Source organism: Macrotis lagotis, chromosome 6, assembly GCF_037893015.1.
Source record: "Macrotis lagotis isolate mMagLag1 chromosome 6, bilby.v1.9.chrom.fasta, whole genome shotgun sequence".
NCBI lineage: Eukaryota > Metazoa > Chordata > Mammalia > Peramelemorphia > Peramelidae > Macrotis > Macrotis lagotis.
This window is the reverse complement of record NC_133663.1, coordinates 225,988,871-226,008,341: the sequence shown is the minus strand read 5'-3', so window position 1 is coordinate 226,008,341 and position 19,471 is coordinate 225,988,871. Positions and strand designations below refer to the sequence as shown.

The 19,471-nt window shown below is 35.1% G+C and overlaps 1 protein-coding gene across 3 annotated transcripts in view; it reads left to right on the top strand.

Annotated features, from left to right (window-relative positions):
* The window catches only part of BMX (BMX non-receptor tyrosine kinase), a 71,890-nt gene that overhangs the window by 27,062 nt on the left and 25,357 nt on the right, over positions 1-19,471 (top strand). For all 3 annotated transcript variants that reach the window (XM_074192398.1, XM_074192397.1, XM_074192396.1), the window contains exons 8-14: positions 2,937-3,008; positions 4,928-4,981; positions 7,466-7,520; positions 10,820-10,899; positions 12,872-12,999; positions 14,590-14,664; positions 15,207-15,378. In XM_074192398.1, the coding sequence (XP_074048499.1) occupies positions 2,937-3,008; positions 4,928-4,981; positions 7,466-7,520; positions 10,820-10,899; positions 12,872-12,999; positions 14,590-14,664; positions 15,207-15,378 (636 nt within the window). The remainder of the gene's footprint in view (positions 1-2,936; positions 3,009-4,927; positions 4,982-7,465; positions 7,521-10,819; positions 10,900-12,871; positions 13,000-14,589; positions 14,665-15,206; positions 15,379-19,471) is intronic.

Sequence of the window (19,471 nt, the reverse complement as noted above, 5' to 3'; positions counted from 1 at the left end):
AATTAGCAATGCCTCAAGAAGATCATCCCTTCATTTCACCCTCCCATTTAGCAGATTAAACTACTCCCTTTGCCTCTTTGTTGAACTTTATAAAACAGAAATCTCTGTAAAAAGAGGTAAAGTTTGAAGTAATGACATAACCATTTAGGCCACTCCTCTCTATGGATCATTCAGTCAGAATCAATTAATGAGGATGTTTTGATTTGAACTGCTTGACAACATACTGCCTTTAAAACTAATAGTAACAATACTAACACTTACATACAACTTAAAGATGTACAAAATGATTGACAGGTATTATTTCATTTGATCCTCACAAGAACCCCTTGATATAAATATAAGCTTTTTATAAATACATAGGCCCTTTATAAAGATGTGACAATTGAGGCCCAGAGGGATTTATTTGCCTGTGGTTACAAAACTAAGAAGTGTTATAGATAAAACTTCAATATTATAGGTAGAATCATTCTGACTCAAGGTCCCATTTTTATGGCCACTCTATTATGCTGCCTTTGCTATAACCTTCCTAGACCCATAGTGGCTTTATAATCTTTGTTCAAATATGGGATTCCTCCAAATGTCTTATGCCCTATACTATTCTGTATCTGTTACCTATATTTGCTATCATCCCCCACTATCCAGATCCTTCAGTATTTCCTCTGAGTGACCATGTTCATCTTCTTCCTGATCCCTCACTAGTTTCTCTCTTGTAAAGATCATCTCTCAAATTTTATCTTTATTTTCAACCTTTCAATTCCATCTCTTTATTATCCTTTCTTACCATTGGAGGGAAGGGGTATCCATACCTTTATTTCATTGGTATGAGGAGCTCCCAATAAACATACTGCCCCTACTAATATAGAAAGATAATTTTTATGCTAAGAGATTTGTCTGGGGGGGGTAACTTAAGTGAATTCATGTTATATGTCAGATTGCCTGTATGCATAAGACTTAAACCCAAGTGTTCCTGACTCTGAGACTACTACTACTACTACTACTACTACTACTACTACTACTACTACTACTACTAAAAGCTGCCTTTCTTTTACTCTTTTCCATGAAATAAAATCTCCCTAGAAACAATGATCAAAGTGTAATAGTATAAGGATAATCAAAAGTAAATTGATGCAAATCATGGGTCCATTCCTTCAGAAGTTGTGTCAGAATCAGTGTTGGGTCACCCAAATCCTGGACCCAAAACCCATTCAATGGGAATATTACTTCCTCAGAAGACCTGACACCAAAGGTAAGGAAGTACTCTTGATAAAATTACAGATCCTTTACCATCCTCAAACCACAACTTCTGGTTTTAAATTATTTGAATGCAGATGAACCTTGAGTAACAGATCCTAGAACCATTTAGTCCAGTCTTATTATTAGACCAGTCTTCCCTACAAATCTTTCAGTTATGATTTATTAGAAGAAAGGTTTTAATCTAAACCAACCAAGGGAATATAGACTTTCTCATGAAATTAAAATATAACAAATCCAGGACTACTACAATAACATATCCCTTTTGAAGTCTTTGTCAATCAGTCCTTAATAAAAATATTTATAATAATAATAAGTAGTTAAATAGTGCTTTATGGTTTACAAAGAATTTTACATATGTTATCTTTTTGAATCCTCAAGACAACCTTGTGAGGTAGGTATTATAATTATTTCCATTTTACAGATAAGGAAAAAAGACTGAGAAAGTTTACACAGAGTCACATAATAGTAGATGTCTATGGTAGGAGATTCAAGTGCTTTAAATCTACTCTGTTGCCTGCTTCAATCAACTATCCCATTTGTTCAGATGCATAACACTGAGTTTGTTAGTGGATTATCTGGTGTCAGCTAGAAGTTTTAAAACAAAGACATGATTTTTCATCTTAGTACCATGCTGGAAAATATATCTGTCCTCTAGAAGGCCACTGAGATAACTTTCCAGAGTCTTGACTTCAAGGACATTCATCATCCTTAGAAGTTTTTAGATAATAGGGAGAGTTTGCTGCACATATCAAAAGGGGTATGACATCCACTCTGCAAAGTGACCTTTCAGAAAAGTTGGTTGATGAAGTAACGAATCTAATCAAGTTGGCACAGGTTCTGCCGGGAAAGGAAACCAAAACCCTGGACCTTCTTGATACTGTCTTTCAACAGGAGTGGGATAAATTTCATTTTTCATTTCAAGGAATACTGCAACAAAAAAATGAAAAAAAAAAGCTTGTTCTGAAGGCCAAAGGGAATTTGATCCCATATGCCAGGTAAAATTGTCTTTATGTTAAGCTGTTCCTAAATGATCTGATTAACAAAGAAAATTTGACAAACAGACCTGATTATAGGGAATTACAGAAAATTCTGCTGGCCATATAGTCAAAGAAACCTAAAATGAGTATTTTAAAAACATTGTCTATAATTGCAAGAATGTATGCCACAATAAAATTCCTAATGTACAATTTAAACAGTAGGAGAATATTAAAAATCTACTTGAAAGCATTAAAATGATGGAAAAGAATACCTAAATATCCACAGGGAAATTAGGGGATAGTGGGTTGGCAGTCAAGATGGTATAGTAATACAGGCCTCCCATTAAAAAAAAAAGATGAAAAAGAAATGAAAACATAAACAGAAGCAGGTGCTGAGATGGAATCTGGGGGTTTGGATGTTGAAAATTTAACAGGAAATGAGTCATTTGTTCAATATACTGAAGATTTAATTCTATTTAGAAAATGTTCTGGTGGAGCACAATTGTCATTTGTCAGTCTGTTTAAAAAAATAGAGGTAAGAATGACTCATTAGATTCATTGTCCAAACCAAGTAAACTGCATGGGTCAAAGTATTATGTTATATTAACTATATGAAAATACAAGAATTTAAAAAATTTTTCTTACAAGTCAAATGAAAATTGCATAAGAAAATGTATTTTTATAATATATCGAATGCATTTGCAGAGGTGAAGATACTGTGTCTGGGATCCAGCTGAAAAGATATGTAAAAACTCAGGGTACTCCAATGATTTCCTGGTAAGTGAGATATGGTATTTACTTCCATTTTTCATGAGAAATGAATAGACTCTAAATTAGACTTGAGAGGTATCTGCTGCAAATAATAAAGACTATATCCCAGCAGAGAACAGTAAAGGGGTGTAATGAATAGGGAGTTGGACTGGGATCAAGAGGACCCATCTTAGACTTTTACTAGTTGTGTGATCCAGTGTCAGTCACCTAACTTATAGCTTCCTTAGTTTTCCTCATCTCTAAGGAATGGGGAAAGTAATATCTCTTAACTTTGTGAGGACCAAATTAATATTTGTGAAGTGCTTTGCAAATCTTAAAATACTATGAAACTGATACATTCTAAAGATCAGAAAACTTATCAGTTAGTAACTATTTATTAAGCACCTAATTCATGCCAGGCACTGGGAATAGAAAGATAAAATTGGAACAGTTCTGCCTTCAGAGAATATAATCCATGGGGGGAAACAACATAATCACATGTAAGCATAAATAAAAAATACGCAAAATAAAATTTGTATTGTTTAAGGCATGTCTGATTTTTTTGTTACTGTTTAGGATTTTCTTGGCAAAGATATTGGAATTTTTATTTCCTTCTCCAACTCCTTTGACCGATGAGGAAACTGAGTCAAAGGGTTAATTGACTTACTTAGAGTCACACAGCTAGTCACACAGCTTGACCTGGATTTTTTTTTTTGCTGATTCCAGGTAGGCACACTCTTCCTTGTGCCACCCTGTTGTCACATTAAAATACATTTTGTTCAGTTGTTTTCAGTCATGTCTCACTTTGTGACATTTGGAGTTTTCTTGGCAAAGATATTGGAGTAGTTTGCCATTTTCTACTCCAGCTTATTTGAAAGAAGAGGAATTAAATCAAGTAGGGTTATGTGATTAGCTCGGGATCACACAACTACTAAGAGTCTGAGGTCAGATTTGAATTCCAGAAGAGTCCTGATTCCAGGCTTAGCACTCTATCCACTGCATTGCCTAGTTGCCTACAATGAAGACCCTATTGAGCAATGGAATGAAATGGTTATATTTGTGCTTTAAGAAAATCATCTTGGGTATTGTGTTAGAAGATGGATTTGAGAGATAGAAACTTAGGATAAAAAGACTGTTAAGAGACTACTGCAATATTTGTGAAAAGTGTTCACCATGTGTGAAGAAGAGACCCATCAAGAGAAGCTGTGAAGGTAGAATTGATAAAACTTGGCAAGTGATTGAATACTGGGTGGGGGGCTGAGATAGGGAGAAGAGTCAAAGATGGTTCAGGGATTGAGAACCTAAGTGACTGGAAGATGAAGACACTCATTTGAAAAATTTTTCAAATAAAAGACAGTGAACAATTACTATCAGTCTACCCACAGTAACAACATAATTATATACATAGCATAATAGACTTGAAGTCAGAAAGCTATGAGGTCAAATCCTTCTTCAGAAACTTGCTACTATTCTGGAGGTCTCTGGTAGACCTGGAGTCTTTGGCCTATAAAGTCCCTTCCAGATCTCAATCTGTGATTCTCTAATATTAATATTTTTTCCAGTTACCTATAGCATGAAGAAAAATGTCCTAATATTTTTTTAAAAATAATTTGCAAAATTGGCTCTCCAAATAGCCAGAGATTTTGTTCAAAACATAAGTGCCTCTGCATGTGTTTCCTTTGTCCTGCTATTTGGAGATAGCCCCAGAAAACTGGATTGCAACCAAGTCCTAGCTGTTGCAACCAATGACCTAGCTGGTCATTCACTCAAGTAAAACTCAATACAGAATGAACAGCTTATTCCTTCTATTGTTGAAAATTTCCTTAGAGTAAAAAAGGGAAAATGGACCCATGGATGGGTGAATAAAGTGAGGAATCAAGCTGATGGCCATGAGTTGTTTCTTTTTAACATTTGCTTTTCTGTATGTTCTCTCACCTCTTCCACAGGGGGGACCCAGGATCAAGTTCATCTGAAGAAGAGGAAAGCCTGAACATCCACGAGTAAGTGGATGAACTTTTTATTTTATTTTATTGGTTTGTGACCAGTTTACTTGTTCTTGCTTACATGCAATAAGAACAATAGAGGGAGCCTATGAGTCTTCCCCCCTTTCTCTGACCTCCCAATTCCCCAACCCCCTCTTGGACAGTGCCAGGGGTGTTGCAGGAAGCTACTTCTGGAGGTCAGTCAGCTAGTATTTATTAAACACCCACTATGTGCTATACCCTGGAAGTGTAATTATAATTGTTAATCTATCTCTCTTTCCACCACTCTTTCCTTACCCTCTTTTTTCTCTTTTCTCCTCCTCCTCTTCTTTTGTAACAGTTTCTATACAATAAAGAGATAACCTAAAATTATCAGAGTGACACTGAGGGATAATTTAAGCATTTTACACCTAGAAATTACACCGTAAAAATCTCCCATCTGTTCTAAGTGTTACATAGCTCTTAACAGAAGACAACACAACCCAAACTTATAGAAAAACAAAAACATTTACATAAAGGGTTGGGAGTTGGATTTGAAATTTTAGTTTAAAGTAATCTTAAGCAAGTCACTTGAGCTCTCTAGGACTCAATTTCCTCATTTGTAAAATGAGAATTTTGGACCTGATGACTTTTAAGGACTTTCTCAGTTCTAAATCTATGATCTTGTGTTAACATGATATTGAGAGTCTCTTATACAGACACTTAGCTAAGTCATTTAAACTGTACAATAAGATTCTATAATTAGCTAAATAAAATCTAATATGTTTGCCTAATTTAACAAATTATATAGAAACCACGAGGTAATCATTCTACCCATGGAGACACAAAGTCACAACTTATTGAGACCCTAGGAATCATCAAAGAAACAAAACTCTAAGGAAAAAAGGTTGTTTACCACCCCCTCCACTTTTTTTCAGCTTGGATTCTTTGTTGAGATATTTGTGAATATTTTTGCACAAATTTATGTGTTTCCAGGTTTCCTCTTAAGACTCTTGTCAAGGGTAGCTCCAGGAAAAAACTGGAAAACTGGCTGCTTGCCTTTGACCACCCCCTTTCCTGAACCTTTTCTGCAGCTATGCATCCAACCTCTGCCCTATATCAAACAAACAAAAACAAAGGAGAAAAATCACTGGGCTCTGAGGAAAGCATTCATTTCTTTCTTACTAAGGTATAAATAATTGAAGAGGTTCAGTATGAGATGGAAAATTACATTAAAGCAGAAGTCAAAAACTTTAACCAAAGGAATAAGCCTTTATAGATTTTTCAGATACCAGTTATCTGAATGGGAAAGTACAATTTATAAGAGACCTTTCACAGACTCTGAAAAGACAGGTCAGTGCATCTTTTGTTGATCCTTTGGAATGGCTCAGTAACCTTGGGCCTTATCACTTATTCAGGATATTATATTCTTGTTATTTACATATTAAACTATTGGGTTAGAGAGGAAGGTGGACTGGAGGATATAAGACCTGTTCTCTAAAGAAATTAAATGTGATTTCCACAGAAAGTGGAAAATTGGAGATGTGCAGAGAAGAATAGTTCATGGTTTCTCATGACATGATTTTACCAACAATAAGTACATTTTTTTGGAGTTTACATTTTGCTGGCATGGCTCCATTATCATTTGTTCTCTCCACTCTAATAGAGAATCATGTGATATAAAACCAGTGGATGGTTTCTATATTGAAAAATTCTGTCCAAGGGCAGCCAGGTAGTACAATGGATAAAGCACCAGTCAGACAGAAGAACCTGAGTTCAAATCCAGCCTCAGATGCTTACTAGCTGTGTGACCCTGGACATATCACTTAACCCTGATTGCTTCCAAAAAAAAAATCTGCTCCATTTCCCTGTGTCCTCTGGACCAGTCAAAAGTCTTTGTTTCATTGGGAGTAGGCCACTGAAAGGATATCAAAAATGGCAAAAGTTGGGTCTATAAAAAGTTATGAAGTATCCTTTCACATAAGCTTCCTCTTATTTTCACCCCACTAGGACCCCTGCCTATCAGGGTTTTTCTTTTTACTCAGTCTCCTAAAGGTTCTTATCTAATACCTAGTTATCAGGAGGATATAAGGGTCAAAGATTTAGCTCTGGGGAAACTTTGGAAGTCATCATCAAATTTGACTACATTTTTATCAATGAGGAAACTGAAATGTATTATCTATCCCTACATGAACAATATCTAATATACCTTAGAAGTTATGTGCAGTTGGTTAGGGAAAAAGCATTTTTAATGGATATATTATGTCTCTATCAGTTTTTTTAGGGAAAATTAGAGCCATGAAACAGGATGATTTGGCATCTGATTCTACTGATTATAGGATGATATTAATTTATATAGTTTCCTCACTGGCTTTACAGAATTACAGAATATAGAATGACAACAATAGAGATGAAAGAACTTTGGGAAAAGTATCTCCTTCACCCCAAATTTTGCATATAAGGAACTTATAAGTCAAGATAAAATATTTCTTAGTATCAATTGCACAATCTTTTCTTCTTCAGCTGGTTTGCAGGTGATATCTCAAGAGCCCAGGCTGAACAGTTACTGAGACAAAAGGTACTTTTCTTTTAAAGTATTCATACTATCTTTTATTTTTTCCCTGAGGACTACAAGATATGTAATAATTATGTTGTTAAAATAATTGATGAATAAACTGACTGTGATCAATTCATGGTTCTTAAAGGGGTGAATTCAATTAAATATACATGTTTGGAGCATCTATTATACATAAATAAATATGTTAGACATAGGGAAAATGGACAAGGTATCATGATAAATATGACATCCCTGTCCTCAAGAGGATAAGTTTCTAATTTCAACAAGCAGAGATTACAGAAATGCACTTTTCAGGTCAAGGTGACAGAATGAGCCAAGACAGAGAAGTGGCAAGGTAAGGCATGAAGGAACATCTATGGAATAATAAAGTCTTGTTTGACTAGGTATTGGGATTTTGAAGGTGGATGATAAATAATATTGACCACACTGAGGGCCTTGAATCCCAGAATAAGGAAGCTAGACTCTAGGTTATAGGAAAAGCAAATCACTAAAGGTATCTGAAACGGAGAAAGACATGATCAGAACTGCTTTTAAGATGGTTATTTTACCAGCAGTGTACAGGATGGATTGGACTAGGGAGAAACTAGAGATTGGGAAAATGAGTTACTTGCAAGAATATTGACTAAAATAAGATGTCACTAGTGGGAAAGGAAAGAAGGGAATGGATGTGAGAGATCATGTGAATGATTAGATGTGAGGGTCATGAGAGATGTCAGAGGTGACTGGTGACTGGGAGAACTGAAGCCCATTTATAGAAGTAAGGTCACATAGCTAGCATATGGCATATGCATGTCTAGGACACAGGTCTGCTTCAATTCAAGCTTACCATGCTGCCCTTTATTCTTATTAGACAAGCTTAAATGGGCTAATCTTTTAGAAATAAAACAAATCAATCATGCTTTTAAGAGATTTTATAAAACTAGCAGACCAAAATAAATCTAAATATTTGTGTTTGTTTTTATGCTTTTCCTTCTCCTCTGAGTCAAAGAAGCAGCATGGAGTAATGGATAATGTGTTGAGTTTTGAGTCAGGAAAACTACTTTTCATATTGGAGTCCATTGGGTAGCTCTGAGGGTTTGAGGATTGTTTTTTTTTTTTAGGTTTGTTTTTTTTTTGCAAGGCAATGGAATTAAGTGGCTTGCCCAAGGCCACACAGCTAGGTGATTATTAAGTGTCTGAGGTCAGATTTGAACTCAGGTACTCCTGACTCCAAGGCCAGTGCTCTATCCACTGCACCACCTAACCGCTCCCATTGGGGATTGTTTTTAATAGCTCATAAGCTCTTACTACTGTGTTTCCCTATGATTATTACTTGAAATCAATTGTTCAAACCCCATAATGCATATTTATTAGCTTGTTTGTCCTTGGACAAGTTATTTTATTCCTTTGAACCTGAAGTTCTTAATTAATAGTTGTTGGAATAAGGTAAATCAAGTGATATTCCTAAAGTGTAAATTTGACCATGCTGCTCCTCTGCACAAGAAGTCTCAGTGGATCCTACTTTTATTTCTAAAGTACAATGCAAATTTATCTGTTTGCATTTAAAAGCTCTCACACTTGTCTTTAGCATAGTTTTCTAGACTTATTACTCCCAATTACTCATCCTATGGTCTGACCAAACTAACCAGTTTGTTATCCTTCATATAATATTCTATCTCCAGCACAGATTGGAATGCAACCTTTCACCGCCACCTCTTAGACTCTCTCCTTTCCTTCAAAGATCCACTCCAGAGTGACCTCCTACATGAAGCTTCTCCTGATCTTCTAGCTGCTAATATCTCCCTTCTCTCCCCAATTGCATCACTTATATTATCAGAATGGATTCTCAGTTAGATGGCTATTTTTCCTCTCAAGAATCTAGGGGTAGCTCTGACGATTGTTTTTCTCAGGTTACAAGTCACAAGCCCCAAGAGATGAGTTTCCCTTTTGAGTAGAGAAAGAACTGTTGGTACAAAACATTCCCCACCCCCAAGTCTGTGACATATTCTTCCACCAGTACATAGAGAGTCTAGGGCAACATAGGTTCAAACTTAGGGAATGTGAGGCAAAAGGGTTAACACAGAACTTGAAGTTATTTTGCTAGTCTTCAAGATGTATCCCTTAGCTATGGTGTAGATTTTTCTGCTGGGATCCTTATAGAACCTTGGAGATGCCTTTCATTCTTATGTCCAATAAGTTCTCAGTTCCCATTATAGTCACTTCCATCAGTTGTTCCATAAGATACTTCTAGGATATTAATGGAAAGTCCAAAATTCTCTGAACTCTTTGAAACTCACCAAGAACTCTTCCAGATAACGACAACTGAGGGAAGATCAACACCAAGGTTAAGGCTGGAGTTGGATTAAGTATAGGATTTTCCCTCCCCTCTTCCCCCATTTGTGCCCCTAACAGTAATTTCTTCTTAAGAGCTTGGATAGAAAATTTCCACTATCAAGCCATATGTTCAAATGCCTAGGTGCTGAATTGCCTTGATGTTTTACAATCAAGTGACCTCAAACAATCCAAAACATTTCCATGTATAATTATTCCATTTTATCCAATGAGTTTTAAGAACTTCTAAATTGGTCAAATATTTTCTACATCTTAAATTGGTTCAAGAATTTGACTGTTTGATCCACATAATGGATGTGTGTCTAGATCTTGTTCACTCTTGTTACACTTTTAAGTGGAGAGGAGATATGGCTAGATGCTTTGATCAGCTTTCATTTGTGTCTCCACCAAAATAGAACAAACATATTATGCCTTTTGGAGGTTTTACAAAACTAGTAAACCAAAATAAATCTAAAAAACTGGTTTTCATCCACAGAAAGTAAATCCTTGTGGGATGGGATTGTTTTGTTTTTGTCTTTATATGACTATTGCCCAACAAAATGCTTGGCCTATCCTGACCTCTTAATAAATACTTACTGATTAATTCATTGATTGATTGGTGGACTGATACTAATTGTGGGACCTGTTACCTCTCAGTGATCAGACAAGACAATAATTTCTGAGTGTGTTGCTGATTCAAACATTTCCCAACATTGATGAAAAAGACTAAGAGCTAAGTGGATTGAAAAAAACAGAGCAAACCCTTTGGGTGTATAAAGAGAGCCCTGAAGGACAGGATGAACTTTGGAAGACCTATACAAAATGTCCTATATGTAGCTCTTTGGAATATAGTCTTTGGGGCAACCAACAGAAACATTTTAACCAGTCCCATTTCAGACCTTCTAAACCATAGATGAAATTTTCAAAAGAGTTCAAATTTTCCCTAGGCTTATCTCTATTATCCTTGAGAATTTTTTCTTCCTTTTTAGGGAAAAGAAGGAGCATTTATGGTTCGAAATTCAAGCCAAGCAGGACGGTACACAGTATCCTTATTTAGTATGGCACTAAAGTAAGTATGAAAAGGATTATCTATTTTTGTGCATGTGTTCTTTACATATGGAGCTCCTTCGTAATGTTCTTTTATTAATCATCTTCAGTGAAATGGATTTTTTTCCCTGTAGCAACAGAAAAGACATTTCACAAATTATTTAGGTCTTGGGTCAGAGATTATTTCCTTTCACATGCAAGGCTTTTGGTTCTGTGCTCCCTTGGGTGTGGAAGGAAGACAAGCTGCATGCTCTGGGCCTCTTGTCCTCTCCTATGAATGTTTTCTCCTGTTCTGGACAGAGATCAGTCCCTAAAGATTATACTTTCACAGCACAGGCCCCTCTGCTGGAGAATGTCTTCAGACACTAATAATATTTATATTTAATATTGGGAAGCTAGGTGGCATAGTGGATAGAACATTGAGGGCTCAAATGTGACCTCAGATTCCTTATTAGTGTGACCCTGGGTATATAACTTAATCAACCCTATTTACCTCAATTTTCTCATCTGTAAAATGAACTGGGGAAGGAGTTGGCGAACCACTCTAGTATCTATGCCAAGAAACCCAATAGTGTCATGAAGAGTCCAACACAACTGAACAACTAAAATTGAAGGTTTACAATTTGTTTTAGGAATATTATCTTCTTTGATTCTCACAATAACCCTATGAAGTAGGCAGTATAATTATCTTAATTTTATTGCTAAAGAAAATGAGATTCAGAGAGTTTACATGGTGTTCAGGGCCACACAGTAAGTAGTGAGTATTTGAAGCAGAATTCAAATCCAGATCTTTCTTACTTCTACTCTTGCTCTGTATTCATTATGTCATGAAGTAAATGGTTTCCTCTATGGGAAGAAGTTTCACAGGTCAATATGACATCCAACTGAACTGGAATCATTATTTTTCTGCACAGTTTTTTCTCAGGAATGGTCCAGGTCATGCCACCCATCTTGTAGGTTTTATGGTGTCTTAAATTATACTGTCTAGATATGATGGGGAATCACTGTTTCTTTGTTCTTCTCGATCCTTCAACTCTCTTCCTTCACTCCCAAATCCAATATTTTGTATGGCATACACTTATTTTTGGAACTAAAGTTAGTTCAAATTAATTGGGCCCTAAGAATTTTTGATATCTATAGGTGTCAAAAATCCAAACTTGGAAATTACAACTCTAGACTTCCCTCAAATGCCATGTAAAAGTTGAGTTCCTAAATCTATTTATCAATTTGTCTATTGCAATTTTTCTATTTGGCATAAAAAAGGAAATATTTTTTAAGCTGAGTCAAAAGTTATATGGCAAGTTGCCTATTTGCCATTTCTCCATGGTTTAGGAGGTAGTGTGGTACAATTGGAAGAACGTTGAGGGAATTAGAGGACCTGAGTGCTAATCTCATATTCTGCTATTATGTGACCTAGTTTCTGCGGGGCATAATTTCCTCATCTGTAAAATCTGAGTGTGGTTGGGCTAAATGATCTCTATTGACCCTCTTGGCTCTGACTCTATGATCCTCTGACACCAATAAATTCTGGAAGTCAAAGAACCTCCTTCTAGTGGTCCACCAGCCACTCTGAAGTTATTACAAAGTGGGATCCAGAATCAAGCTAGACATTACAGCAAAGAACACTTAAAAAATTGTCACTGCCATAAACTTTAGAGTACATAGCATAAATAGTATCAACTATTTACCAACTATTTGACCAAAGTTGTTATTAGCCAGGGGAAAAATGCTCTCAAGCTAATTAAAAGATAACAAAGATAATCAATTAACTTGGCTTTCTAAATAGTATTCTACTCTAGATTTAAAAGTGATACATGCATATTGGAAGCAGGTAAAAAAGAAATCTATGTTATATAATTCTGCCTAGATGATTGGTATCCAAAATAGCTTGAAGTTTAGAAAGTTAAAATCATCTAAATTAGATCCTAAATAACTTATCTAATTAAATTTTAATTAGTGAACAAATTCTAATACCTTTTGCTTTCTCTTTTCAGTGATAAAAAAGGAACTGTGAAACATTATCATGTGCACACAAATACTGAAAACAAATTATACTTAGCAGAAAATTATTGTTTTGATTCAATCCCTAAGCTTATTTATTATCATCAACACAATTCAGCAGGTAATTCCCTTAAGTTTCTCTTTTCTTCTTTTCTTTGTGACTGGATCTTTTCTTAGGTCTTTCTCCAAATAGTGTTTATTTATGAAAGTCTGGGATAAAGAAAAGATTATTTTGAAGCACTGAGATTTGACTATATTTTTGACTCTACATTTCTGTAGTGTATTCTCTACTTGAATTTTTCAATAGAGAATACAGCTGAATTATAGTAGATTCAGTAGTGGAGATGTTCATTTGGCACCTTTAATATAATATGACAGTTTTAGATTAAAGCTACAGGCTAAATTCAGTAGCAGACTAGGGAATTTTTTTTCCTTCCATGAGTAATCACCAAATACCAAAATGAAAATGAAATTCATATGTAGAATACTTAAATAAAACATTTCTTTTTTTTCTTTTTTTAAGGTTTTTTTCAAGGCAAATGGGGTTAAGTGGCTTGCCCAAGGCCACACAGCTAAGTAATTATTAAGTGTCTGAGGTCGGATTTGAACTCAGATCTATCTGACTCCAGGGTCTGTGTTCTATCCCCTGTGCCACCTAGCTCCCCTAAATAAAACATTTCAGTTCAATATATGGATTAAAATGATCATAATCCAAATGTCAATATTACTTAGAAGTATTATATTTGAATTTCCTTCCTTCCAGGACAGATTACACTAAACTTGATTTCCATTGAGTGCATAGCCATCTTTCTAGTAACCCAGGTGCATAACATTAGGATTCTCTTTGTTTCACTTATATTCTTTGTTGCCAAGTTATATTGATTTTACTTTCAGAACATAGTGCTTTTCACTTTCTTTCTACTCACAGAAGTGTTACCTTAGTCCAGGTTCACATCACTTCTTGTCTAGATTTTTATATTGGTCTCCTAATTGATCTCTTTGATTTTAATTTCTACACTTTCCAGTCTATCCTCCATAGAACAGTAAAAGTGACATTCCTAAAATGCTATGGCTATTTAACACTGATTTAATTACCTCAGTTTAAAAAAATCATTTGTGGTTCTTTATCACCTAGAGTGAAATATAAAATCCTTAGTTTGATTTTAAAAGTCTTTCCCAATAAGGCTCCCTTCTACCTACATTTCTAGTCTTTTTTCAGCATTCTTCCCTTCACATATTTTCTCTTTCAGTCGAACTAGTTTTCTAAATGTTTCCAGCATGTATTACCTCTCCAGAAGTTTAACTTTGCCTAGGTCATTCCCTATGCTGTGGAATACATTTCCTCCTAACCTTCCTAGAATCCTTTGTTTCCTTCAAAACATAACTCAGGTGCCACTTCCTTCCACTTTCAATGATTTTATATATATATATATATATATATATATATATATATATATATATATATATGTACCCTATAGTTTTGTATCTCTCTCAGTAGAATAGGGCTTACAGCATCTCATCCCAGAGGATCATAAATTCTAACACTCTTTTAAGCCAATTAAGACTTAAGATATAGACAAAATATCAATTTCCTCAAATACAGAATCACCACTTTCTATTTACTTGCCTGAATTGTTTGATCTGTCATTTTGTTTACTAAGAGACTAAAATCTAACTTTGTACTTTTATTATGCTCTTATTATTATTGCAGGTATGATTACAAGGCTTCGACATCCAGTGTCCACCAAAGTCAATAAGGTCCCATCCACAGCATCCTTGGGAAGTGGTATGCCATTTGCTTTCAATTTTCTAAACTATCTTGTTCACAATTTTGTGACTTTCTTTTATCTTAAGTAGATAAATAGTATTACACTCATGGAATGGAATAAATAGGTAGTAACATCTAGGTAGTCAAAAATGAATCTGTATTGCTAATATATCCATCTTTTCTTTTTCATTTTAATGCTTCTGTTATCTCAGCCTCCATTGTCAGTGAAATTGGAAATTGGCGAGTTTTCCCTCTTATCAGTAGTACTTGTCTGTTGAAAATTGAGTACCTTTTTCTCTTTTCTCTATTTTTTCTGTGAACCCCAGCAAATGCCAGAAGACCAACCCTGAAATGTTATCAGAAAACCTTAAAACTATCTAACATATTTTCATGTCCATTTTTAAGATTTTCTATTAGTAATTATCTAATAGAAACTTGCCGTATTTACTCTATATTAAAATGCAACTTCAGTACATTATAAATCAAATCATAAGGTTATTAGACTATCAAGTCTTCATATTCTTATCACATAACTAAAGAAACTTGTTTTGCTCTTCTAGGAATTTGGGAGCTGAAGCGAGATGAGATAACCCTTTTAGAAGAATTGGGATGTGGACAGTTTGGCGTGGTGCATCTGGGCAAATGGAAGGGAAAGTATGATGTTGCCATTAAAATGATTAAGGAAGGTTCCATGTCAGAAGATGAATTTATACAGGAGGCCCAGACCATGATGTAAGTAGTATTGTTTTACCTAATTAAGGTACTTTCAGACCACAGTGGAAAAGGAAACCATAGTAATGTCCTATTGGATACTTTTAATTTTTTTTGCACAGAATTTTTTCCTCTTCTCTTTAGATAAGTCATTTACATATTGTTTATATAAACAAAAAAATCAGAGCTGGAAAAAGCTCTTGTCCAACCTGCACCTGATGAGGAATTCATTTTACATTATTCCTGAGGAGCATGCAGCCTTTTGAAGGAACCAATTCATTTTGGATATCTTTAATTGTTAGAAAGCATACTTTTACACTGAGCAAAACTTTGCCTCTGTCAATTTTACCTGTTTCTCTGAATTCTCTAGGGTCAAGCATAATAACTCAAATGTATTTCCTTTTCAGTAAATATCTGTTCAAGTAATTAATTATAATATGCTCCCTCTTTTCCTTGTTATATCTCACATGGTACTCAATCCTCCATTGGATTGAACTTTGCCACTGTCCTAAAATATAGTCTCCTACAGTTCAGATGTATTCTGATCAGGGAAGAATACATTAGGGCTGTTGCCTTGCTTGTTTTGGACATTATGGCTAAGATCACATTAGATCATATGTTAGCTGTATTCCATTTTTCATTCTTATTGATTTGTTTTTGGTGAGGTAATCAGTTAAGAGACTTGCCCAGGTCACTCCCCTAGTAAGTGTCAAGTGTCCAAGACTGGATTTGAACTCAGGTCCTGATTCCAGGAACAGTGCTCTATCTACTGCACCATGTAGTTGCTCACTTTTTAACTTTTCTTTCTCTTTTATTGTTTTTTTTTTATTTCTCACAGTCAACAGATTTCCTTTGCTCATTTCTATATTTTAAGGAATTATTTTCTTCAGTGAGCTTTTGTATATCCTTTTCAATTTTGACAATTCTGCTTTTTAAGTATTCTCCTCATTGCTTTTTGGATCTCTTTTTCTATTTGGTCCAATCTTGTTTTTAAGATGTTATTTTCTTCAGTATTTTTATGTCTCCTTCACCAATGATTTTCCCTGCATCACTCTCATTTCTTTCCCCAATTTTTCCCCTACCTACCCTTACTTGATTTCCAAAATATTTCTGAGCCTTTCCATGGCCTGAGACCAATTTATATCTTGGAGGCTTTGGATGTTGAAGCTTTGACTTTGTCATATTTTTCTGAATGTATATTTTGAACTTTCTTTTAATTGTCTATTGTTGGATGGCTTTTTTTTTCTGTTTCCTCATTTCCTCAGTCTATGACTTGATTTTGACTTTGTTATTGTATCCTCAAGAATACAATGTCCCAAATGTTTGGGGATTTTTGCAGCTGTTTTCAGAGATACTTCCAGGGACTTGCAAGTTTTCAATTCTTTCACGATGGTATGATCTAAGGAGAGGTTTTTCCTACTCTCCTGAACCTGTATTCTAGTTTGTGTGTGACCATAAGCACTCCTTTCTGCCCTTGAACTGTGAGAAGAATCCTCCTCCTTCCTGCAACAGCAAGCTCTGTTATGCTACTGCTCCTCTTCTTCCTGGGAGATGGACAAATCAAAAGAGAACTGCTTTAGTGATTAGCAAAGAGACCCCTGTAATCTCTTCTGACCCTCTTACTGTCTGTGAACCAAGAGCTCCAGATGCGGCTGCCTGTGCTGATCAATGGCTTGCAAGGATTTCTCCTGGTCCATGGCAGCCAGGTCTGCACTATTGAGGCCTGACTTGGACTATGCCCTACTCTAACCCAGTATGGCAAACTCTTCTTCTTTTTTTAAATTGACATTTTATTTTATTTTTTCAATTACATGTCATGAAATTTCTTTAACATTCATCCACATGCATATGCATATTTTTAAGTTATATAATTTTCTTCAAACCCCCCCTTCCCACCTCCTTTCCCCTCAGTGGCAAACAGTCAGGTGAACATTGTACAAACACATTTGTGTTTTGTATGCTTAAGGATTAGTCATTTTTCTATATGAGGAATTAGGACTAGGGTAAAAGAAAGAAAATCATGAGATAAGAAAGAAGATAAGAGAAAATTTTAAGAAGTGAATATAGTGTGCATTCAGATTCTGTAAGATTTTTTTGGTTTTTGGTTTTTTGTTTTTCTTCCTCTGGATGTGGAGAGCAATATCCATAGCCCATCTCCTAGGGTTGTCTTAGTTCTCTGAACTGCTGAGAGGAGTTGCATCCATCAAGGTTGATCAACTCAAAATGTCATTGTTAATCTGTACAATGTTCTCTTGATTCTGCTCCCTTCACTCAGCATTAGTTCCTGAATTTATTCCATGCTTCCTTAGAGTCCAATCATTCACGTTTTAACTCCATAATATTCAAATTCCATAATTTGTTCAGTCATTTTTCAATTGATGGGCCTCCCCTCAATTTCCAATTCTTTGCCATTACAAAAAGAGCTGCCTTGAATATTTCAGAACCTATGGGGCTTTTCCCATTTTTTATGATTTCTTCTGGATACAGGCCTAGTATTGCTGGGTCAAAGAGTATGATCCATTTTATTGCTCTTTGGACATATCTCCATATTGCTCTCCAGAATGGTTGGATTAGTTTACAACTCCACTAACAATGCATTAATGCCCCAATCCACCTCTGCAGCATTGATCATTTTCCCTTTTTGTCATCTTAGCCAATCAGATGGGAGTGAGGTGGAACCTTATGGTTGTTTTAATTTGCATCTCTCTAATCAGTAATGATTTGGAACCTTTTTACATATGATTTTATATAGCTTTAATTTCTTCATTTGAAAACTGCCTGTTCATATCCTTTGTCCATTTACCAATTGGGGAGAGTTGTAACCTTATAAATTTGATGCAATTTTCTATATATTTTAAAAATGAGACCTTTATCAGAACCTCTGTGAAAATTGTTTCCCAGCTTTGTTTTCCTTCAAATTTTGACAGCATTGATTTTATTAGTCCAAAACCTTTTTAATTTAATATAGTCAAAATCATCCATTTTGCAATTTATAAAGTATTCTATTTCTTGCTTGGTCATAAATTTCTCCCATCTTCATCTGTTAATTGGTCTATCCTATTGCCCTTTATGTCTAAATCATGTACTCATTTTGACCTTGTTTTGGTATAAGGTGTGAGATGTGGGTCTATGTCTAGTTTTTTCCATGCTATTTTCCAGTATTCCTACAGTTTTGGTGAAATAGAGCATTTTTATCCCAGAAGTTAATGTCTTTGGGTTTGTCAAATAGTATGTTACTATAGTCATTGGCTACTGATTCTTTTGAACCTATCCTAATCTCTTGATTCATTACTCTATTTCTTTTTATTTATTATTATTATTTTTTAGGTTTTTGTAAGGCAGTGGTGTTATGTGGCTTGCCCAAGACCACACAACTAGGCAATTATTAAATGTCTGAGGCTGGATTTGAACTCAGGTCCTCCTGACTTCCAGGGCCAGTGCTCTATCCACTGTGCCACCTAGCCACCCCCATTACTCTATTTCTTAACCAGTACCCAGCAGTTTTGATAACTGTAGCTTTATAGTATAGTTTTAGATCTGGTAGTGCTAAGACATCTTTTCTTTACTTTTTTTTTCATCAGTTCCTTTGATATTCTTGACCTTTTGTTACTCCAGATGAATTTTGTTACTATTTTTTCTGGCTCATTGAAATACTTATTTGGTAGATTGATTGATATGGTACTGAACAAGTAATTTAATTTGGGCAGAATTGTCATTTTTATTATATTAGCTTGACCTAACCATGAACAATTGACATTTTTCCAATTATTTAGGTCTGACTTTATTTGAGTGAGAAGTCTTTATAACTAAGTTCATACAATTTCTGGGTTTGTCTTGGGAGGTAGATTCCCAAGTATTTAGTATTGTTTTCAATTACTTTAAGTGGAATTTTTCTTTCTATCTCTTGCTCTTGGACTTTATTGTTCATATATGGAAATGCTGATGATTTATGTGGGTTTATTTTATATCCTGAATCTTTGCTAAATTTGTTGTTACAAGTTTTTTAGATGATTTCCTCAAGTTCTCTAAGTATACCAACATATTATCTGCAAATAGTGAAAATTTTGCTTCCTCATTGCCAATTCTGATTCCTTCAATTTTTTTCTCTTCTCTT